This window comes from Protomyctophum bolini (genome assembly GCF_963924005.1).
Source record: "Protomyctophum bolini genome assembly, chromosome: 6".
Classification (NCBI taxonomy): domain Eukaryota; kingdom Metazoa; phylum Chordata; class Actinopteri; order Myctophiformes; family Myctophidae; genus Protomyctophum; species Protomyctophum bolini.
In genome coordinates this window covers 15,459,660-15,481,796 of record NC_137867.1, presented here as the reverse complement: position 1 = coordinate 15,481,796, position 22,137 = coordinate 15,459,660, and the positions used below count along the sequence as shown (strand labels likewise).

The window sequence follows — 22,137 nt, the reverse complement described above, 5'->3', positions numbered from 1 at the left end:
TTTCAGCATGTAAGAACAATTTTCTTACTTACCAAATGTAGTAAGTTGTTTGAATATTCTATCATTCAAAATGCAAAGACTTCATTTTGCTACTTGATATGATTTTACGTTTTTCATAGCAACAGTTAATACCATGAAATGTAAAATTAGAAACCCTCCATTAAGAAAATAAAAGGTGTGCAGGTATCCTTGTAGCTCATTCAGTAGAGTAGAGCGCTCACCTTTGGACCACAAGGTTCTGGATTTGATTCCAGGTACCACGAACGCAGCGTTATGAGTAGCACGGCTTGGGTAACTAGTCGTGTGGTAAGTACTGGGAGATGGTAGGTGTTGCGCTCCACCACCTCAACAATCTCCTATATAGACTATATAGACTATAGTGTGTTTGAGAGATTCTATTACAAAGAAATAGATATTGACAGAGAGCAAGGGAGAAACTCTGAAAGCATAAACACGGATAGTTTCAAAGGCAAACAGAGGCTTTGTGGTTAAACTCAGACTAAGGGCTGCCAGTGGCTGTTGACCATTGGTTGCAGTGGTGGTACTGTGGCCTGGATAATGTATTATAAACTGGTGTTTAGAGAATTACGGTAGTTTATAGGAGAGAGTATTGCATAATACAGCCCTGTGTGTAAACTTGCTACTAGTGCCTAATGTATGCTCTGGTTTATGCAACAAATTTGTATAATGAAGTATAAATCAAAATCAGGCTACAGTTATAAATCTATTCTCAAAATCAGCACTTGAGGACTTAAAGTGGGCTCAGCCTGTGGCGAGTGGAGGGTTTGCAGTTTGGAGCTGGCTAAGCACAGGAGCTGAATTTAAATTGTTTCCTAGTGTCCAGTGACCATTGGTTAGCTTGCCCTCAGGATGAACCCCTTCCCAGTGTCAAACCTACAATTCTTTAGCCTGCCAACTAGTGCTGAACTGCAACTATAGATCATTCTATCAATATTTTTGTTTTGATTCCTTTAATATTTTCTTAGTTTTTAAACGCAAAATAATTGAATGCATTGAACACATTTTTTAAAATTCTAATTACATTATTTTTAATAATAACTTTTATGACCAAATTACATTTTAATGCAATACCTTGCATTCAACACTCATCCATTAGCCTACGGTATTTAAATAAATAAATATATATATATATATTTTTTGTTTCTTGCTGGTTCCAAACTGGTACATAGAGTGATTTTTCACCATTTGTTACTGGAAGAAGCTAAATGTATATCAAGAAGTTTAATTTAAGTTAATGTATATTCAGAACGCCATATTCTTTGGAACACTAGGCAGTGGCTATTGCTATTGCTGATATAGAATGCTGTTGGTTCTTTCCACATCCTGACCATACTTAGAATTTGATGAACTCCAAAACAATCAGTCAGTCAAACTCTCTCCAAACCATCTGGTCTATCCCACTCAGCCAAGGAGTGTTATGCAATGTTGCATTTAACACTTGAGATTTTACTGAGCAAGTGATCATCAACACTGAAAACTAACATCAAACACTCTGTTACTGTTTACCATATGTATTCATTTTATTACAGATAGCTTCTCATACACCCTCAGAGGAGTAACATTTTTATATTTTAAACAAATTGAATTATACTTATATTAAACAGACCCTTAGACCTCACCGAAGGCCCCCGGCTGGGGGTCCCCACACACCACTTTGAAAAACCCGTTTTTGAGCGGTGCCTCGATCCGCTCCATGCTATGTGTGTACGCGTCCCAGCACGGATGCATGTCCGAGCACCCCCTGGCCGTGTTCCTGGGGGTCTGGATGTTGCGGGGACCCCCACGCTGTAACTCTGTCATTCCTCGACCGTTTCGGATGCGGGAAGGTTCGCCGGAACCGGGCCGGCCCCCTGGGCGAGTTCCCGGAGGTCTGGATGTTCTGGGGACCTCCCACACGTCATTTCTCAAAGATTTCTTCCAAACATAATCAAAGTACAGTACACAGCACTGTCAGCACAGTACACTACAATACAGTACAGTAACTATAACAACTGTACAGTTGCACCGCTCAGTCCACACAGGTGTGATTTTATTTATAAGTCCACTGGCTGCATTCTAGAAGTTGGCTGATGGAAAGGTCTTGATGATGATGATGATGATGATAAATGATGATGATGATGATGATGATATGAGATGGGGGATATGGTAGGCTACAGTAACATTAGGCCAAGGTGGGAGAGGTTAGATGCCCATGCCCTTAATTCTAACTTTCAGTCATCATGGTTAAAATCATAACCTTCAACATACTTTTGAGGGGGTGTGTTCTTCCCGCACTTGATTTAGCAGAGATGGTAAGAAGGTGGGGCGCTCGATCGTGTCACGAGCCCCGATTTCGAAGTTGGTGAAAGGAAGAGGGGGAGAAGGGGCTGCGGCGGAGGGGTACAAAGAGGACGTGTGTTTTCCCCCCACTGCATTGGTGTTTCTGAGGGAGCTGCCTGCGGAGCTCTGTACGCACGCTGCTTGCAAACCAACCATGTTTTAACTCGCTGACGCTGTCAATCCTAAAGGCTCCCTGGTCTGGGAGTTTTTACGAAACGTCACGGTCTCTTTCACATTGGGCTGAATAGTAACTGAAGTGGACTAGTTTCCTTAGCGGATGCGCAGATCCTTTTGCTTGAGGATTGTTGTAGGGGGCTAGTAGTGAATGGGAGCAGTCAGTGGATTCGTGTGATATCAACGCTAGCCGCCGCACAAGACCCAGTTCCTACTACTGGCCGTCATATTTGTACTTTTGAGGACATTTAGGGCACACACACAGTAAAAGACCACATCAATTCCCCCTCGTGTCCCCTTCCCCTTTCCTTTCCTTGCGGATTCTTCAGACAGAGAAAGCTTCAAGAATGGCTCAGATACTGCCGATACGATTTCAGGAACATCTGCAGGTAAGGAGCCCCCCCTCCCCCAAAACGCCTAAAAATGTATGAAAGATGTATGTTTGCAGAGCTCCTCTTCTCGTAGGTCCACAAACACACGGCACATGTCGCATTTCAATGGAATCTGAAATAGGGCTGCAGGGTGGTGCTCAATATAGCTACAGGCCTACTTTTCTCCCGTCGGGCAGATGATGACTTGTAGAAATTGAACGGGCAGGTCTAATGCGGACCCTCTCGATACGCCGCAAAACAACGTCGCTGTCATTTCCAATCACGCACTGGCGCCCAGTCAAACTGCAGTGTTTTGACACTTTGTAGCAGACAAGTGAGTGAGCTCAGCTGTTCGTGCAACATTGTAACTGAAACCTGGATGACACTTGTTTATGTAGCCGTGTAGCTGCCATATTACTGTCATATCCCGGAGCGGAGCACCATATTGCTATTGTAACGTTAAACAATATTGTGTAATCTACCTCTTGCATCATACTGCTGGGCCGATGCGATATATCTCATGTTTTGTGATTAGAGTGTCACACAGTGAGAAAGGCAGAGAGAATGCATCAACATGTTAACGACAGTAGTAAACGGCCTTGAGACAATCTCGGATTGTGGACACAGACAGAATACAGACTCATGTAAAAGTGTGTAGGCTACCAGGCTTCAGAAAATTGTCAACACAGACAGTATGGCTGTGGCGAAATGTCCATGGTTGTCCTCTTTGCTACACTTTGGAGATCAGTGGACATAGTTAATAATCGTTTCACCATATAGCTATAGCTGCCCATAGTGTTTTGCAGCTAAAGAAAAACTTTGTGACGTGTTTTGCACCCCCTCCTCATCTGTAGCCTGTTGTTATGGTAACACCAGGCAGTCAAATGGCCTTTCACAAGAAAGAGCAGAGCCCCCACCCCCTCTCTGCTCCCTTCCTCTGGCCAAGTAGCCCTATTCCTACACTTCCTCGGCCAAAGATCCTCTATGCACTAAAAACTGTGCCAGTCTGAGAGTCTAGAGTACACGAGCTACAAGGCCCATCTCTTTCTGACAGCAGTCAGTGGACTTAACCTGATTTAGGCAGTGAGGTCGCTCTCAATTTCCAGGCTGTTGTGTTTGGTCATAATTCCCCAAACTCTACATACAACATCCATTTGCAAAAAACTCATTTTGGGCAATGAAAAGCAAGAGTGCTTCTTATTCCAGTGCAACCGTGAAATCCAGACTGCCCCAGTCATATCCCCCCATGAATCTAGGTAGATCCAGCAGAGTAAAAAATGCTTGGAATTTGCAAACCTAGGACTTTGGGCCTCAAGTTGTTTAGCTTTTTCCCCCTGTCCTGGCATTTACAGCTCTCCCCTACAGTCTGGGCTCGAGATCAGGACTCTTAGAAAGTGTAGTATAAAATCAGGTCAAGGTTTTTGGTAGCCTTTTTATACATGGTTTTATAAATGGTGGACCAATGGTGCAGCATGGCAGGCAGACTAGCCATTGCCGAAGCAATATAACTGACAAAGTGAAATTGTACCAAGTCATGCAGTATTCCATTCAAGAGCAACTAAAAGTGTCTAATGTGGACATGTTAGATGATCTATGGCTCTCAGGGCTATTGTTCCACTTGTGGGAGAAGCAATACCAGTCATTTTCTCACTCTGCATCAGTAGCTAAGCATAGCCTGTCTACACGGCCCTGTCATTAACGTTGAGCTGTGTGTGAAGTTGCCCTCACTGTTATTCTTTTTTCTTTCTTTGCTTATTTTTACTGGTCTGATTTATGATCTCTGGGCTGGAACTGTGTGAGAGCATGTCAAAGTGTGTAATTAATTGACTAGATGGATTAGTGCTGCTCTAGTATGTATGTATGCCCTACTTACTTCTACTTGGATGTGTGGGGCAGAATGTAACGTAGCCTCATACTGTGGGGGGCTTCTCTGAAATAAGTTTGGACTGCAATATGATGGAGCACAAGGAGAACGTAGCTTGCTGGTTGCAGTTTTCAAGTAAAACCATCTACTTGCTGACATCGTCCTGTCAGTCAATATTGTACAAGTTTCTGCTACACGGCACTTGCTGATGGGTATATGCTCACTCTGTCAATGGGCTGGTGCCATCGGGTCTAACAGGCACATAATAATAAGGCGAGTCATGATGTACTGTAAGCAGGCCCATTTAAAGCCCAGCAAATCGCATCAGGACAGGAAGCCGGAAGTAGAAGTGATTTAATCATTTTCGGTCCCACAGAACCCGCCTGTGACCGTCACAGCTCCGCTAATGACCTGAGATGAGCATCTGTGCTGCGGTCAGTCATGTAGACCGTAATCGTCAATCAGAGAGGGTGACATGGGTCTGTGTTCAATGCATGTTCAAAATACTGCATGTCACACACAGCCCGTAGTTATTTTTGAGGTGTTTTCTCTTCTCATTTTCAGCAACATGGAATGTGAAGTTGTAACATCACCAATGGTTCTATTTGCTGCGTTCAGTGCGTTCCTCAGTCTTTAATTGTGTTTGTGTAACAAACTCACATGATCTCCTTAGGGACCCAAACCCATCCATGTTGGGCAATATTAGTGATGTTCCATAACTTTCATTGCCATTCCCATGAATATTAGTTCAGCCATTTGACAAGCACTAGGCAAAAGTATTTATGAAATATTATAGACAATTGTGTGTCTTTTATGAAGATGAATTAGTTGTGTAGCGAATAGTGTATGATAGCGGGAGACACAAGGTTGTGGTTAAAGAGCGATCTAGTCTGGAATGTTCTATTAAGAAGGGGGGGGGGGTCTTCCGGTGAGTCAGCCGTCCCACCCTAACACGTACATTATTACTCAAGGCCTGTGTTACTGTTCCTTGGAAGCATAACTGAAAACTTCCTCCAGCTCTCTCTCTTCCTTCCTTTTTTTTTCTTCTTTTTTTAAACACGGGTACACTGAAATATCCTTAACTCTAAAAGTGAACAAAACAAACACAATATACCCTTACTCTAAGAATATACCACCCTTTCCCTGAGACGTCCATATATTTTCCTCAACTTTTTCTCCTGTCTCTTCCTGAAGATGGTTCGGTTTTGGCAGCTGGAGGAGAGGCAGCAGCTTATGGCCTGCAATCCTCCTGCAGGTCCTCCCCGTGCCCCTTTGTTAAACCCTGCTCCCATACTTCCCCATTCCTCTGCACAGACCACTCTGTCTTCACAGAGAGAAGTGAAACACCCTCTTCTAGCAAATGCGGGTGGAACGTCATGACATGGACATGATTCATTATGAACGCTCCACTGTCTACACCACAACTATTCCAATATGCACAGTAAAATCTCCAGTGTTCATTTAAGTTCTTGAGGTGTATACATTGATCAAAATCGGGTCCATTTTACCATGGGAGATTATCACTGTAACGAAACCTGCTGTCTGTCCTCACTCCTGTGTGCCCTAAATAAACCTTACAATCGCTTTTACTTCTTTTGCAGTGGACATGATTTAAGGATTTTGGACTGTAGGCTAGCATGCGCATAGTGTTGTCCTTGTGATTTGGCATACGGATTCCTTTCCCCTTGCCTCAGACTGAATAATGGCGTCTGCTATTCCCAGTTCGGTCATCAGAGTAATATCTTACCGTATGTTTGGTCGCCACGCCCTGGCAACTTCACACTCAAGGTTGATTTATGTGTTGGCAAATTTGGCAACATCTCCTGACTCCTATGTCCCGAAGTGTGTTCATCAAAGTGAAGCTCATAAGGCTTTGCAGTAAGTCCACCTGACCATCCTGGATGAGGCCTCCATGCTGCATCAAATGGGTCTCATTATCAAAGTAAACGTGTTGTGATAGATTTGCTGACAGTGTCTTCACAGAGGGTCCAGATGCTAATTCGTGCTCAGCTAGGGCAGATCTCCTCTGGGGAATCACTTTGGTGCACCCACCCTTATTCATGCTAGATGAAGTTAAACTCTCTCCCATTTGCAGTTGGTTGTTTACATAGCAGATCTAAGTGAGTAACAGTCTACTGTTCAGGCCTAAACAATCACAGGGTTTGTTGAATTAGGGTAATGCTATAATCGGGCAATTAGCCATATTGAATTATCAGAAATGTGATGGTCATTATATTGTATCCCCGGGAGGGATCTTTTCTGTCAACAAACGTGGCACAATACTCCAGAAAATGGTATTAGTGGATAAAATAAGAGTTTAAAATCTGTATTATTGGTTGAGTTAATGTTTTGTCTGCTGCCCGGTTTCCCACTATGCCGCCAAACGTCCCTGTTTGTAAAAGAAGCCATGAGAACATCCCCAGGAAAACTGGAACAGAACGTCTGCACTTTTAATAGAAACACTTGTTGTTTTTTGTGGGCCACCTACTGCTCCTTCCTTCGAGGCAAATGTCAGCTAGTGCCATCAGCCATGTCATGTTTATTTTACTGTTGAATTTTTCTTTCTCGTTGGTGAGGAATGACTTTAATGACGAATAAATCTTTATTTTTGCTCAACTTGGTGCCAACTGTAGGCCCTCTGTAGCTGACGTGGCATTCTGCTTCCTCAGTCCTGAATCTGACTTGATTATGTGAACGCAATGACCACTGTCTGAAGTCATGTTTTTATAATATGTTGGGACTAATGATGACGTGACATTACAATAATGATGATCGTCATTATGTAGCCCATTAGGCCTAATGTTACTTCCTGTCATTTTGGCCTCTTCCTTGCAGTTGCAGAACCTGGGAGTAAACCCGGCCAATATCGGGTTCAGCTACCTTACAATGGAGTCAGACAAGTTCATCTGCATCAGGGAAAAGGTGGGCGATCAGAACCAGGTGGTGATTGTGGACATGTCGGACCCCACCAACCCTATCAGAAGGCCCATCTCTGCAGACAGCGCCATCATGAACCCAGCCAGCAAAGTCATCGCCCTCAAAGGTAACATATAAGAGGCCATTGTTGTGACTGGTTCGAGCGCGTAGACTGCTCAGACATTAGATGAGAAATATGTTTTGTAGCAGGTTAGAATAGTGATTCAAGTTTCATGTGAAGAGCACACTTTCTTGTTTTCTTGTTCATGGTTTTAGCTTTTAGTCTACTTGCCAGCCCATAGAGTCCCACTGTGAACCCGCCAACCCGGCCATTTTGAGTACCCTGAAGTTTTATGTTAGAAATGTTGAGTATGGGTCCCCAGCATTTAGAAACTGCCGGATGCCAACTTGCATATGATGGGCAATTTTCATGATTGGCATAATAAGCTGGGTTACCATTAACATCCAATAGAAGGGCGACATACCAAAGCCTACACGGGTTGTGCAAGGATGTGCTGTGATTGGCTAGTCGCTGTGATTGACAGCCTAAACCTAACCCTAACCTTAATTGTTTTCTTGCCATCTACGCTTATAAACGTAGCTAGGCTATTGGGACCTATCTATGCCAGCTACGCTTATAAGCGTAGACAGACGTTTAAAATATATGAATGCGCCGACCGTTTGTTTACCTTTTAGCATTGCTCCGGGTAGAATAGCCCTCCTCCGTCACCACCAGCGATGCGATTTCTAAATCCAGCTCCGTTGAGCCTCCATTATAACCCGATTTTCAAAGTGCCGTATCTCCAAAGGTTAGAGAGCTGCCCATGGTGAGCCGGCACGCACCCGGCGATCACCCGACCATCGTAAATCATTTGTGATTTTGTATCTCATCTGGTCTGTGGTCTGTGTTGTGTGGTGTCCGGAAGCCCCCACCTTCCTGTTTAACCCGGAAGGACAACAGGCTCCATAGAGTGGGCCTGGACGGGCAGCCCTTGGGGCAGTACAACTATGCTAACACTAGGGGCAGCAAAGGAGTTAACCTCAGTGAAACTATACCTAAACCTAACCCTAACCTTAACCTCAGTAAAACTAAACCTAACCCTAACCTTAACCTCAGTAAGCTTAACTTGCCCGGGGGCGTTGTTATAAGCACAACCCGTGTAGGAATTAGTATGCCGCAATATAAGGCAAGATTTTCATTATGCTTTAAGTAACATGGTGGGTCAAACTAGGGTTTTTTCATGATTCTGAATCCATCGCAAGCATTCGTTTTGCACGAAAAACACTCATTAAGCTAAAAATGGCCATAGCCAATATGATGAGGTCAACACATTTGTGGCTATGGCCAAATTTAGCCTAAGGAGTGATGTTTGTGCAAAACTAATGCTTGCAATGGATTCGGAATCATAAAAAGCCCCTAGTTTGACCCGTCACATGCAACTTAAAGCATAATGAAAATTAGAAAATGTTGCCTTATATTGGATGTTAATGGTAGCTTATTATGAAAATTGCCCAACATAATGCAAGTTAGCATCCAGCAGTTTCTAAATGCTGGGTGGGGACCCATACTCAACATTTCTAACATAAAACCTTGTCCGGGTTCACATTCTGGCAAGTAGACTATTTATTTTGTCCATCTAGTGTTCTGTTCATGTGGCATCGCCACCGTCGTGTGATGATGATGGTGACTAATGCTCTATTTCCTCAATGCTATAAATATATGGACTATATACTCAATTCCATTGCCTGTATGTATTAAATTGGTTGTGTAAATCGATTTCCTGCTGCTGAATCCAGCTCTCGGAGCACAAATAACAAGCACAGCCCAGATCAGAATGATTTAGCTATAATGCGGTCTCCACAGTCTTTGCCGTCTCTCTGGCAATCGCTCTCATAGGCTTGAGGCAAATTTATAAATCGTCCAACGAAAATAACATTTTACCTGAAACGAGTTACTTTCATTAACCACACCATACTAGCCCCCCTCCTGCTTTTGCGCTACTAAATATCTTTGCCTAAAATAGCCTATCTGTTGTGGTCATTGTGTTGTGGATCTTGTGTTGTAATATGTTGTGAGCTTGTAGATCTGCTATTTTCACCAGATGTTTGCCCTCAGAATAATAGGCTTTGTTTGTGCATGACTGCATTTCCCTTTTCCAGAAGGTGGCATACTCGCTCTTTCTTTCTTTTAAAAACGAATTTATATTTCTTGACTAAATGACCCATATGCTTCTGTGAGGTTTTTTTTAAAGACTAGCTGCTATTCAGGTAAGTGGATCCGTTGATAAATGTAAAATTAAACAATAAATATCCTGTTTTGGGTCACTTGAGAGTTGAAACACATGAAGGTGTCATGTGTTACTGGTTCAAATCTCCTGCTGGGCCAATCAAATGAAGCTATGAGAAACTGACCCAGGACATGAAACGGAAACGCCACCTTCTAGAAAAGGGAACTACAGTCGCACACAGAACCATATAGGGGTAAGGATCAAGTGGTTAACTATACTTGACCCTTTATTCTTTTCCGTCTCTTGCCTCTCTTTATTCTTTCTCTTTCCCCCACGTCTCTGTCTCACTGACTTTCTTTGGCTCACTCTTTCTTCCTCCCGAGGATAAAATGTCCTTGTTCCCTGGGCTCTCACTCTTCGGTTCCCCTCTTCCCCACTCCCCCTTGACTTCTCTTTCTCTGATTGACACTTTGCTTTCTCTCTCCCTTGCTCTCTGTCCCCTTTCTCAGATGGTGAGTTCCTTTCTGTCCGTCTGTCTGTCTTGTCTGCCTGTGTCTACTTGTCACTGGCGGTCTTGTTTCAGTCATGAATCATGATACAGCAGTAGCCATGTCTCTCTCATAAAAGCCTCCCCTCATGTATTCATTTTTTTTCATGTATGATCTTTTCACCCCTTTTTTCTACCAATGTAGTCATGCTGTCAATTAAGTAACCTTCTAGATTCTAGAACAGTGGTTCACAAACTTTTTAGCACAAGACCCAACAGAGAAATCAGATGTTTACTCTGGACCCAAACTAGTGAAAAGGCCAGATCGGCTATTTTCACTACCACTTAAATATTTGTTTTGTAATTGATGGAATTTCTTGGATTTTGTTTTCTTTTTTTCCCCATACGATTCTTTAGAATTTTTTTTTTTACCCCTTGTTTGACCACCCATTTATGGGTCCACGACTCACAAATGGATCCCAACCCACTGTTGGGGAAACGGCCTTCTACGGTTCCCTGTCTCTGTTGGTCTTAGGGAGGTTGTAGGCCAGCACGTGTCTCCATTACACGTGATGTCCGCTTATCGTCACCCCTGACGACGGTAAGGAGATTCACATGGAGGAGGTAACGCGTGCAGAAGACTTACGCGCTACTCCTCCCTGTTTAGCTCCTCGCCGAACAAAACAGGCCTCCCAGACCAACCTGCAGGCTTCGCTATAGTGCAGCGACAGAGATCCGCCCTCCCCACTCACAGCCTCCAAGAAGGCCAATTGTGTTCGTTGTGACACCCATGTATTCTGACCATGTGTTTTGACTGTTTTTATTATTATTATTATTTAATTAAAAACACACCTGCTTTAAAATATCACCAACTCCTCCATGCACACTCCAGGCACAAACACTTTTATGAGAACAATACATGTGTTAGCATGACCTGTTGTATGCTGGTAGAATGTATGTGCGGTATTCATCATCAGATATCATACACTAGTGAAAGTGTGGGTGGGGGGGGGGGGGGGGGGGGGACTGTTGTGTATGTGTCTGTACTTGCACGCGTGTGTGAGTGTGTGCCAGTTGGCCATATCCATGTCCAGATCTGTTCCTTGCAGCGTATGTAGTATGCCATACACAGTACATACATTATGTGTGATGGCAGTCTGCAAAGTAACTCTACTATTAAGCTGTTTATTTGTTCAGTTTGTTTCCTTAGTGGTCAGGTCATACTTGGGTTTATTAAAACAACCCACACGGATCTCAAGACAGATTTGTGACTCCTGCAATTTCCAAATGCTACCTGTCTGTAATTCACAAGCTCTGAAAATGAATAGTAAATACGACTGATATCCGGTAATTTACCCACTCCTGTGCAGTCACTTCAACTCCTACTGGAAAGAAAAAAATAAATAAATATATACACAGTACACACATTCTTATTTTTTACATTAAAAAAGGAAACAATTACTGCCCGAACACAGGCCAATTGTGTTCATATAGACGCTCGGTTAGACCACATGAACACTTGTGTCCCTATTCTTGGCATAAGCGAACATTCTGCAAAAATAGGAGAACATTTGGCAAATATAGCAGATCTACAATCTCACAACGTGTCTTTGCGCTGTGAACTTGTAGATTACTGTTTTCAGGTTTTCAGTCGAGGGACTCCTGGGGTACCTCGATCAACAATGTAATACTGTATAATGGGTTTAAGTGGTTGAAATATATAAGATATTTTTAAATGATTGGTCAAATACCTCCTGGTCTTTTCCTGTGGAGGATGACGTCTTCATTTTCTCAAATTAACGTGCTGAATGTACAGACTGGAGCATTCAGAGATTGTGGAAGAGATGGGCTGGCTTGAGAGACTACACATGCACAGCCCAGGTACAATGACAGGTTCTTTGCTATAATTCATTCATTCATTCAAGTATATGGGTTTCCCTGCAATATCTCTGGTCTTGGTATACTATTTTTGACCTTGAAGATGTGATCAGTATTAGCTCACAAACAAATACAGTGATTAAAATTAATGTCAAGGGCTCATTACCTCCACATTTTATTTTTATTCTTATTAAATGTTTTATTGGCGACAGGCCATATAGTGTCACCTTTTTTCTTTTTCTTTGTTATAAGTAGTATAGAACACAACCTCTGGAATACATATTCATGTACAAGGGTTTACTGTGCATTTCGTAATTACTTTTGTTTTGCGTTTATTTGGCAGGGACAATACACTAAAAACGGGGTTTATGTATTACATACTGTACACATGATTAGACGTGACTATGTGTGACATAGTAGCTTATTCAGAGGAGATGTTGATGCCCTGTGACTGACTAATCTTCGGCGATTTGCATTGCAATGTTAGAATCGATATTTTGTGGCCCAAAATGATGCATCGTGATGTATCGATTAAATCCAGTAACATTTTGTGAATTCATTGCATTTTTAGGAATAATTCTGTATTGAAATGAATCGTGGTGAAATCAGACATTTACACCCCCTACACGTGACCCTTTGGCCAATGTACAACTGTTCGATGCAATGAAACTGTTGCTCTCTCTCTGTCGCACCTCATCACGGCCCATCTGTGCCTCCCTTTGTCATCAGCTGCTAAGACTCTGCAGATCTTCAACATTGAGATGAAGAGCAAGATGAAGGCTCATGCCATGACGGAGGAGGTCATGTTCTGGAAGTGGATCTCGGTCAACACAGTGGCCCTCGTCACCGACGCAGCGGTCTACCACTGGAGCATGGAGGGGGACTCGCAGCCCACCAAGGTGTTCGATCGGCACGCCAGTCTGGCGGGATGTCAGATCATCAACTACAGAACTGACGAGCAACAGAAGTGGCTACTGCTGATAGGGATCTCTGCGCAGGTATGAAAAAGAGCCGAACCGAGAACCGGGGTCGGGTCCAAAATTATTGACTTGTCTCTCAGGCACGGGTCAGACTGGTTTCAATTGCCCCGGCCCACGGGTCTCGGTTGGTCCATTTGAAATGGATGAACCTGTGAGGTCCCGACGACCAGCTTTCTATTATTATATTAAACTCTTTAACCTTTTGGTTTTAAAATGAGACTTATGCATTGTAATTACGAAATCCATATTGTCTGTTCTTGCATATTGAATGAGCCACGTTTAACATTAACAGTCAATTTCAAGCACACTGCCCTGCTGAACACCATGGAGGCTTCTTAGCAAAGTGAAATGCAAACTAGTTGGAACGTCATCTGTGTGGAGCATGTTTATGGACATCATCTCCGGTATAAAGTCGACAATAATGTTCTCTGGCTGCAACACATTTTTATCCCCATGTTTTAATACTAACTTTTTTCTCGTAAATCTGTCCTGCAGCAAAACCGCGTGGTTGGAGCAATGCAGCTGTACTCCGTGGACAGAAAGGTCTCTCAGCCCATCGAGGGTCATGCTGCGGCCTTTGGGGAGTTTAAGGTGGAAGGCAACGACAAACCTTCCACATTATTCTGTTTCGCTGTGCGTTCTCAGGCTGGGGGCAAGGTGAGGGGGCTGTTGAGATTCTACCTGCATTCTCATTTGTGTTTTTTGTCGTGTCAGTGTAACTCTGTGGTGTTCTTTGTTGTTTTTCAAAAGAGAAATCCCTGACTTTCACCACAGATTCGAATGAAAGTTCAACAGTCCCCAAGTTCCCTTACGTTTTCAACCAAAAATGTACACTGTATTATAATCTATTCTCATAGTGTGTATTGCGGCTGCCTTTCAGACTCACGTTGTCCTTGTTGTGGTTGTCCTGTCTACCTTGGCTGTTTGTTCATGTGTATGAATTCTTCATTTTTCTCTCAGTTGCATATCATTGAGGTGGGTCAGCCAGCTGCAGGAAACCAGCCATTCACTAAGAAAGCAGTGGATGTGTTCTTCCCTCCAGAGGCCCAAACAGACTTCCCTGTAGCCATGCAGGTAAGGAAGGACCCTCTAGAATTCCTACTTGAATATCGGTTCAATTGACATTGGCTGACATTTTACTCCAATTGTCTCTCTCTGATGTTTCTTAGATTGGTACGAAGCACGGTGTCATATACTTGATCACAAAGTATGGCTACATCCACCTGTATGACCTAGAGTCTGGAGTGTGCATCTATATGAACAGGATCAGTGCAGAGACCATCTTTGTAACCGCTCCCCATGAACCCACCTCTGGAATAATTGGAGTCAACAAGAAGGGACAGGTGAGAAGCTAGTGTCTAGCTGCTAGACAACGAAGGGCCTGGTGTTGAGAGCCAGTGTTTACAAATTTGTCTTGCTATTCCATTCGTGGCAAAACTGGACTGGAATTTGGACAGTTCTATACTATTGGAAATTAGTTATTTTAATTTATATCACTTTCTAGGTGTTGTCAGTGTGTGTGGAAGAAGAGAATATTGTCAACTATGCCACAAATGTCCTGCAAAATCCAGACCTGGGCTTGAGGATGGCTGTGAGATCAAACCTGGCTGGCGCTGAGGAATTGTTTGCCAGGAAGTTCAACACCCTGTTTGCCCAAGGATCTTACTCAGAGGCTGCTAAGGTTGCTGCTTCCGCACCCAAGGTATGGTGTCCCACATATCTCCATTCCTCTGAATACTTTGTAATGCTATAAACATGAAACATTTGACAAATACCCCCTTAACTGCTTGAATCCTAAATACTTAATCCCGTTCTTTTCCCCCTATACACCAAGGGCTCTATTTTTGTCACCGCTAAACCCCTTATCCCTAAACTTCTTTGCCTATTTTTACTATTTTGTGCTTAAGACGTGGCCACACGTCCTCTCAATAAATAACTGTGGGGTGCTGAGTTTGTATAGGTGTCTTTAGGTCCTTTTTAATGATCTAAAACGGGATCGCTGTAATCCATTTTTGACAGCTCCCGTTGCTAGGCAACGCCTTGTTCAGCGCTCCTGGACATGTTTTGCGCATGCGCACATCATTTACTTCCTTTACTACAGCTACAGTAGTGCAACAGTTGCGTTGCACTTGCATGCCGACCCCTACATTAAATTCCTCCCTTCTCGCTGCTTCAATCGTCCCTCCAGGGTATCCTGCGTACGGCGGAGACAATTCGTAAGTTCCAGAGTGTTCCCGCCCAGCCGGGCCAGGCCTCTCCTCTGCTGCAGTACTTTGGCATTCTATTGGATCAGGGCCAGCTAAACAAGTTTGAGTCTCTGGAGCTGTGCAGGCCTGTCCTACAGCAGGGACGCAAGCAGTTGCTGGAGAAGTGGCTGAAGGAGGACAAGGTAGGAACGGAGTGGTGGGTAAAACAACAGTGGTTAAGGTGCATAACCACATAGGCGCTAATGTAGCCTGACAGCGAGTGGCGAGTGACCTTTGCTGCGCGTCACTCCCCGTCTCGCACTCTCCCTATTTCCTGTCTCACTCGACTGTACTATTTTAATAAAGGTGGAAAATCCCCCAGAAAATATTTAAAACGAAACAACAGTGTGGGGCACAATCATTCCCAGGAAGGGCTGAACGGTATCTGCGATAATATAGCTTTTTTCCCCATGACGTGCAGTAACATAAATATGTTGCTATTATTTAATATATTTCTTAAAGATATTTTGAGAGGATGTTCTGCCTTGATTGATATTACAGTGTAGAAAGACAGGAAATGGGAAGGAAGAGAGAGTCAGGGAGTGACATGCGTCAAAGGTCTGTTTGGGCTGGGGAATCGAACCTGGAACTCACTGTCAGTCATCAAAGGCTATGTGGTATGCACCTTAACCACTCTGTTATTGGCAATCCATGTTGTGTTATTACATGGTTGGTTGATGTATGTAACATGCTGTGTGAGGAGGCTGTGGCTCAGGAGGTAGAGCAGGTCGGCATTTCAAATCCTGGCTCCTCCTGTCCTTTGACTGTTCGGCACTTCAACTCGCCGTTCGCCAGTGCCGCTCGTCGGCAGTCTCCTCCGTGAGATTGTGGAGGTCGTACTGCTGGGGATGATCGGCGTGTGCACGCATCCGCCTGGGTGACGTCAGACTGCTGGGCGAGTCGCTTTGGCATGGGATGAACTTTGACCAATAAATCACAATGACCTGGCTGGCACCATATATGGGGGCAAGGGTCTGATGTGATGTCACGATGACCTGGGCCTTGCCTGGGGTGAGCGACAGGGATTTGAGTTGGGTGACGTGACAGAGTCCGCAGTAGTTGGCGGTGGAGAGCCGGGGCGCCAAACGGAGCGGTCAAGCACTGCGCATAAGTTGCTCGCTCTACTCGCACACAAGTAGGTCACTCATGGCTCGACAGAGTGCATTTCTAGTTCATTTTGCACCATGTGCTGGTTACGCATGACGAGCAGACTCGTCTTAAGGCGTTTAATATCGCTAGAACATTGCCTCGCTGTGTTTCATTCTTTGAACCTCTCTGGTTGCTATGCACGGTTGCTAGGGCCCCTCCTGCACCCGTTTGTTTTCACTCAACCACACTGGCTCCTGTTTTAGGCCGCGTCTTTGCAGGCTTTTGCCTCGGAAACTAAAGCGCTGTCCATGGTGTTGAACAGATCGGCGATGTTCGGAGGTCTTTTCTGATTATCCGTTGAGCGCGATAGGAACATTGGCATTTTCTAGAGCTAGTATGGACCTCATTTTAGCTCGGTAGCATTAATTTAGCATTCAAGATGGAAGCCTAAAACGGAAGCGCATCACAGTGGAATTCCCCAGCGCAAGGCGCCATACCACCTTCGTCCAGCAGGCGGCACTGAGTCAATGTGTTAATGTGGATGTGCCTCAAATGTAGACCTGAAAAAACACTTTAAATGCGTCATCACACCAGTTATGGACTATAAGTATTCAATATCATCACGTGTTCCATATCCCTACACTTCTGTAATTGCAAAGTATTCAGTAACATGCCTTCTTGTTGTGCATTCTTTTACTGTATTCATTTTTATCCATTTGTATTTTTGTTTTGTTAACACACAAGCTCTTTTCATAAGCAGAACTGGAAGTATATAACAAGTGTATATATACCATCGTCATACTTTGTTACCTTGTTCAATCTAGCTATTGTGCAGCTCTGTTGAACATGTGATTGTGTTTCCGTGCTATAGCTGGAGTGTTCAGAGGAGCTAGGGGACTTGGTCAAAGCTTCAGACCCAACCCTGGCCCTTAGTGTTTATCTCAGAGCCAACGTCCCCAACAAGGTCATCCAGTGCTTTGCTGAGACCGGCCAGTTCCAGAAGATTGTCCTCTATGCCAAAAAGGTAATTATATACGGATCTCAGCACTTCCCCGTTTTGCCTAGCATTGGTGGAAGACTTATTGGTTCAGCTTTACTCATTTGTCCATACCCATTCTGGGCGGGAACCCCTCTTGGTGTTTCAAGCATTCTGTTCTACTTTAGCTATTGAAAAATAGCAGATCTACAAGCTCATAGCACGCCACCGAGTGGCACGCTACGAACTTGTAGGTCTTCTATTTTTGAAAAGTCGTGAAAATGTGGCACAAATCTTTAATTATATATTTCAGAGTGCACATTTTTAACTAAAATATTGGCCTCTGGGGGGGTCCCTGAAACTACATATTTTGAGATGGGGGTCCTTGGCCCAATAGAGATAATTCTGGGGGTCCTTGACATGAAAAAGGTTGAGGACCACTGACATAGAAACATGGGTTTTTTAATCTACCTCAGTCCAGAATGTGTTAACAGCATGATGTTTTATATGGTTTGCTGCAGGTGGGCTACACTCCAGACTGGGTGTTTTTGTTGAGGAACGTGATGCGGGTCAGTCCAGAGCAAGGTCTACAATTTGCCCAAATGCTGGTCCAAGATGAGGAACCTCTGGCCAACATCAACCAGGTGAACACACATGCACGCCAACATCAACCAGGTGAACACACACATACATGCACGCCAACATCAACCAGGTGAACACACACGCACGCCAACATCAACCAGGTGAACACACACATACATGCACGCCAACATCAACCAGCCACTCACTCACTCACTCACTCACTCACTCACTCACTCACTCACTCACTCCCTCCTTGACATGAAACACTACTCCTACATGTACCCTCCTTTCAAAACGCACACAATCACGGTTCCCCAGAGTGGGAGCCGTCCTCTGTGTTATTCCAGATGTGCCAGCGATGCCTGGAATTCACTGACTTGGCGACTGCCTCCTCCTTTTAAAGCCACACCACATCTCTGTGCTCAGTCTTGATCCTAACCAGGAAACCTGACCTGATGCTGTCCTAAGCAGCACTGGCTTCTCTCAGCTGTGACCTTTATAGTCATTAAAACCCAAAGCATTGCAACATCTGGGTCCCAGACCTCTGATTCCTAACCCTAGCATCCTTATTCTGGGGCTAACAATCAGCGAAAATGGCAGTAATACAAGTTGTGAGCTTTTAGACTGACAATTTTCGTCAACGATGTCTAGTGTAGAGTAAAATGGAATGGGTCCTAGTATAGAGCCCTTGGGAATCCGATATACTAAGTGTAGGGTTTAAGTGGCTAATAGTCTTTATGGAGTGAGATAAACAGACTGGATAGGGCTCATAAAACATCTGCAATTGAATCATTTCATCAAGCTTTCTCCTTTCTCTTTGCCCTTCCTGGTAGATAGTGGATGTTTTCATGGAGGGGAGTCTTATCCAGCAGTGCACCTCCTTCCTGTTGGATGCTCTGAAGAACAACCGGCCAGCAGAGGGACACCTGCAGACACGTTTACTGGAGATGAACCTCATACACGCCCCTCAGGTATACTGGACATTCTTTCAATAATGTCTTGCCTCAACGCTAACAATTGGCAACAACTGCTCTGATCACGTGTGTGTGTGTGTGTGTGTGTGTGTGTGTGTGTGTGTGTGTGTGTGTGTGTGTGTGTGTGTGTGTGTGTGTGTGTGTGTGTGTGTGTGTGTGTGTGTGTGTGTGTGTGTGTGTGTGTGTGTGTGTGTGTGTGTGTGTGTGTGTGTGTGTGTGTGTGTGTGTGTGTGTGTGTGTGTGTGTGTGTGTGTGTGTGTGTGTGTGTGTGTGTGTGTGTGTGTGTGTGTGTGTGTGTGTGTCTCTAGGTAGCTGATGCAATTCTTGGGAACCAGATGTTCACCCACTACGACCGTCCCCACATCGCTCAGCTGTGTGAGAAGGCTGGTCTGCTACAGAGAGCTCTGGAACACTACACTGACCTGTATGATATAAAACGAGCTGTGGTACACACGCATCTGCTCAACCCTGAGGTATGCTACTGTGTTTGTGTTCGTGCAAGTCATTTCTTCACTCTTTTAATAGGATGACATTGTTCTTAAATGATCTCTCCGTCTGTTGCTCTGTTTCTGCCGTTGTCTCTTGTCTTCTTCCTTTCTTCTTTTACTAAATAAGTAATGTTTTCATTTATACCTCCCTCCAGTGGCTGGTGAACTTCTTTGGCTCTCTGTCAGTAGAAGACTCGGTGGAGTGCCTCAGGGCCATGCTGGCGGCTAATATAAGGCAGAACTTGCAGCTTTCTGTCCAGGTCGCAACGAAATATCATGAGCAGCTGGGCACACAGACACTGGTGGAGTTATTTGAGTCGTTCAAGAGTTACGAAGGTAGGCGCTACCTAAATCTAAAGGGGGGGAAAGACAGGCGTTTGCGGTTGGTCTGAGCCTTAGGGCTGAACAAGTCATAATTGTATGTACAACCGGGTGATGTTCATTCATTCTCACTCAGTGGTTCTTTTAAAACAACTTGTCTCATATGATAATGCAAGATGTAACTGATGCCAATCTCCCCTGACTTACTCCTTTCTGTTCAAGGCTTGTTTTACTTCCTGGGGTCGATTGTGAACTTTAGCCAGGAAGCTGACGTTCACTTTAAATACATCCAGGCAGCTTGTAAGACAGGCCAGATCAAAGAGGTGGAGAGAATCTGCCGAGAGAGCAACTGCTACGAGCCAGAGAAGGTCAAAAACTTCCTTAAGGTAAGAAGTTGCAGTCATTATTCATAATGATCAGTCCCAAAAATGTGTGTCACAGAAAGCTAATATGAATGATGTACACGTACAACGTGGCCATTAATTGGATAACACGGACACCTTATGCGTTTGTCATCCAATCAGGAAGCAAAGCTCACAGACCAGCTCCCTCTCATCATTGTGTGTGACCGATTTGACTTTGTCCATGACCTGGTCCTCTACCTCTACCGTAACAGTCTGCAGAAGTATATTGAAATCTACGTACAGAAAGTAAGATCAGAACCACTGCTTTTCTGATGATGTCTTTACTGTTGGGCTGCTTTCTTGTTACACAGTGGTTTGTTTTGTCTCGTTTAATTTGGGGATTTGGTTTCCAGGTGAACCCCAGTCGTCTGCCGGTGGTTATAGGTGGTCTGTTGGACGTGGACTGCGCTGAGGACGTCATTAAGAACCTGATCATGGTTGTCCGAGGACAATTTTCCACTGATGAACTTGTGGCAGAGGTGGAGAAGAGGAACAGGTGATGAACAATGACGAGCCAATCAACACGGTTCGCTTTGTCCTGGTCCAGAATATATGTAACAACCTAAAAAGGAAAACCATATCAATGATGAATTATTCAAATCTTCTCTTAGGTTAAAACTCTTGCTGCCATGGCTGGAGTCCCGTATCCATGAAGGCTGCGAGGAGCCCGCCACCCACAATGCCCTGGCAAAGATCTACATCGACAGCAACAACACACCTGAGCGCTTCCTGAAGGAGAACCCGTTCTACGACAGTGCTGTAGTGGGACGCTACTGCGAGAAGAGAGATCCCCACCTGGCATGCGTTGCCTATGAAAGAGGCCAGTGTGACCTGGACCTGATCAAGGTGTGTGTGTGGCTGAATTCCAAAAAAAAAATTGTGTCAAGGACCCCCAAATTGTTATGTATTTGGCCGAGGACCCCCATCTGAAAAGGATTTGTGCCAGGGGGGATACCCAGAATAGAAGAAACGTATAACTTATGGATAAAGTGGAGAAATTGTTGTAATGCTGTATTATCAAATTTAGGGTCCCCAGATCCCACTTTGAGAACCACTGGTTTAGATTATCTGACATTATAACAAGATCTTAATTTTCATGTATACATAACTGAGGCCATTCCTCGGAACAATTAAGTAGTGTTGTGTTTATTTCTGCTCTAGGTGTGCAATGAGAACTCGCTGTTCAAGAGCGAAGCTCGGTACCTGGTGCGACGGAAAGATCCGGAGCTATGGGTAAACGTCCTGGAAGAGAACAACCCCTTCAGAAGACAGCTCATTGATCAGGTCTGTTTTTCTCTGTTCATGTGTTGGTTGTCACGTTTAAAAATAATTACAGGACAGAATGGAGGAAACGCAGCATTACAAGAACAAGAACGCAAAGAAACAGGAAAAAAGTCTCCTTTGACACACACAGTATAACCATCCAGCACTGTAGCCAAATGGGAGATGGGCTGGGTGAATATACAGCATTGAAATTCCCTAGGAAATGCAGACGGGATACTGAATAGGTTCTTCCCCCTGGGGGCTCTTGACTATCTTCTCATTGTTCTGTCTCAGGTGGTGCAGACAGCCCTGTCGGAGACCCAGGACCCAGAGGAGGTGTCTGTGACGGTCAAGGCCTTCATGACCGCAGACCTGCCCAATGAGCTCATTGAGCTGCTGGAGAAGATTGTACTGGACAACTCTGTCTTCAGCGAGCACAGGTGCAGTAGAAGTAGCACTGCAATAGACGAGTGGTTTTCAACCTTTTTCATATTGAGGTCCATTATTTATTCAGTATTTGAGCCATGGACCACCATTTGATGAGATTTAGCCTCTC

At 44.3% G+C, this 22,137-nt stretch overlaps 2 protein-coding genes across 3 annotated transcripts in view; one reads left to right on the top strand and one right to left on the bottom strand.

Annotated features, from left to right (window-relative positions):
* Positions 1-22,137, bottom strand: part of polb (polymerase (DNA directed), beta) — a 205,665-nt gene that overhangs the window by 76,170 nt on the left and 107,358 nt on the right. The gene's annotated exons all lie outside the window — the stretch shown is intronic.
* Positions 2,382-22,137, top strand: part of cltcl1 (clathrin, heavy chain-like 1) — a 32,338-nt gene continuing 12,582 nt past the window's right edge. For both annotated transcript variants that reach the window (XM_080766595.1, XM_080766594.1), the window contains exons 1-19: positions 2,382-2,903; positions 7,585-7,792; positions 12,988-13,256; positions 13,734-13,895; positions 14,199-14,312; positions 14,408-14,581; positions 14,743-14,940; positions 15,427-15,627; positions 17,445-17,597; positions 18,071-18,193; positions 18,965-19,102; positions 19,414-19,578; positions 19,749-19,929; positions 20,137-20,300; positions 20,439-20,564; positions 20,672-20,814; positions 20,930-21,164; positions 21,480-21,602; positions 21,876-22,021. In XM_080766595.1, coding sequence (XP_080622721.1) covers positions 2,862-2,903; positions 7,585-7,792; positions 12,988-13,256; positions 13,734-13,895; positions 14,199-14,312; positions 14,408-14,581; positions 14,743-14,940; positions 15,427-15,627; positions 17,445-17,597; positions 18,071-18,193; positions 18,965-19,102; positions 19,414-19,578; positions 19,749-19,929; positions 20,137-20,300; positions 20,439-20,564; positions 20,672-20,814; positions 20,930-21,164; positions 21,480-21,602; positions 21,876-22,021 — 3,065 coding nt within the window. In that variant the 5' untranslated portion in view covers positions 2,382-2,861. The remainder of the gene's footprint in view (positions 2,904-7,584; positions 7,793-12,987; positions 13,257-13,733; positions 13,896-14,198; positions 14,313-14,407; positions 14,582-14,742; positions 14,941-15,426; positions 15,628-17,444; positions 17,598-18,070; positions 18,194-18,964; positions 19,103-19,413; positions 19,579-19,748; positions 19,930-20,136; positions 20,301-20,438; positions 20,565-20,671; positions 20,815-20,929; positions 21,165-21,479; positions 21,603-21,875; positions 22,022-22,137) is intronic.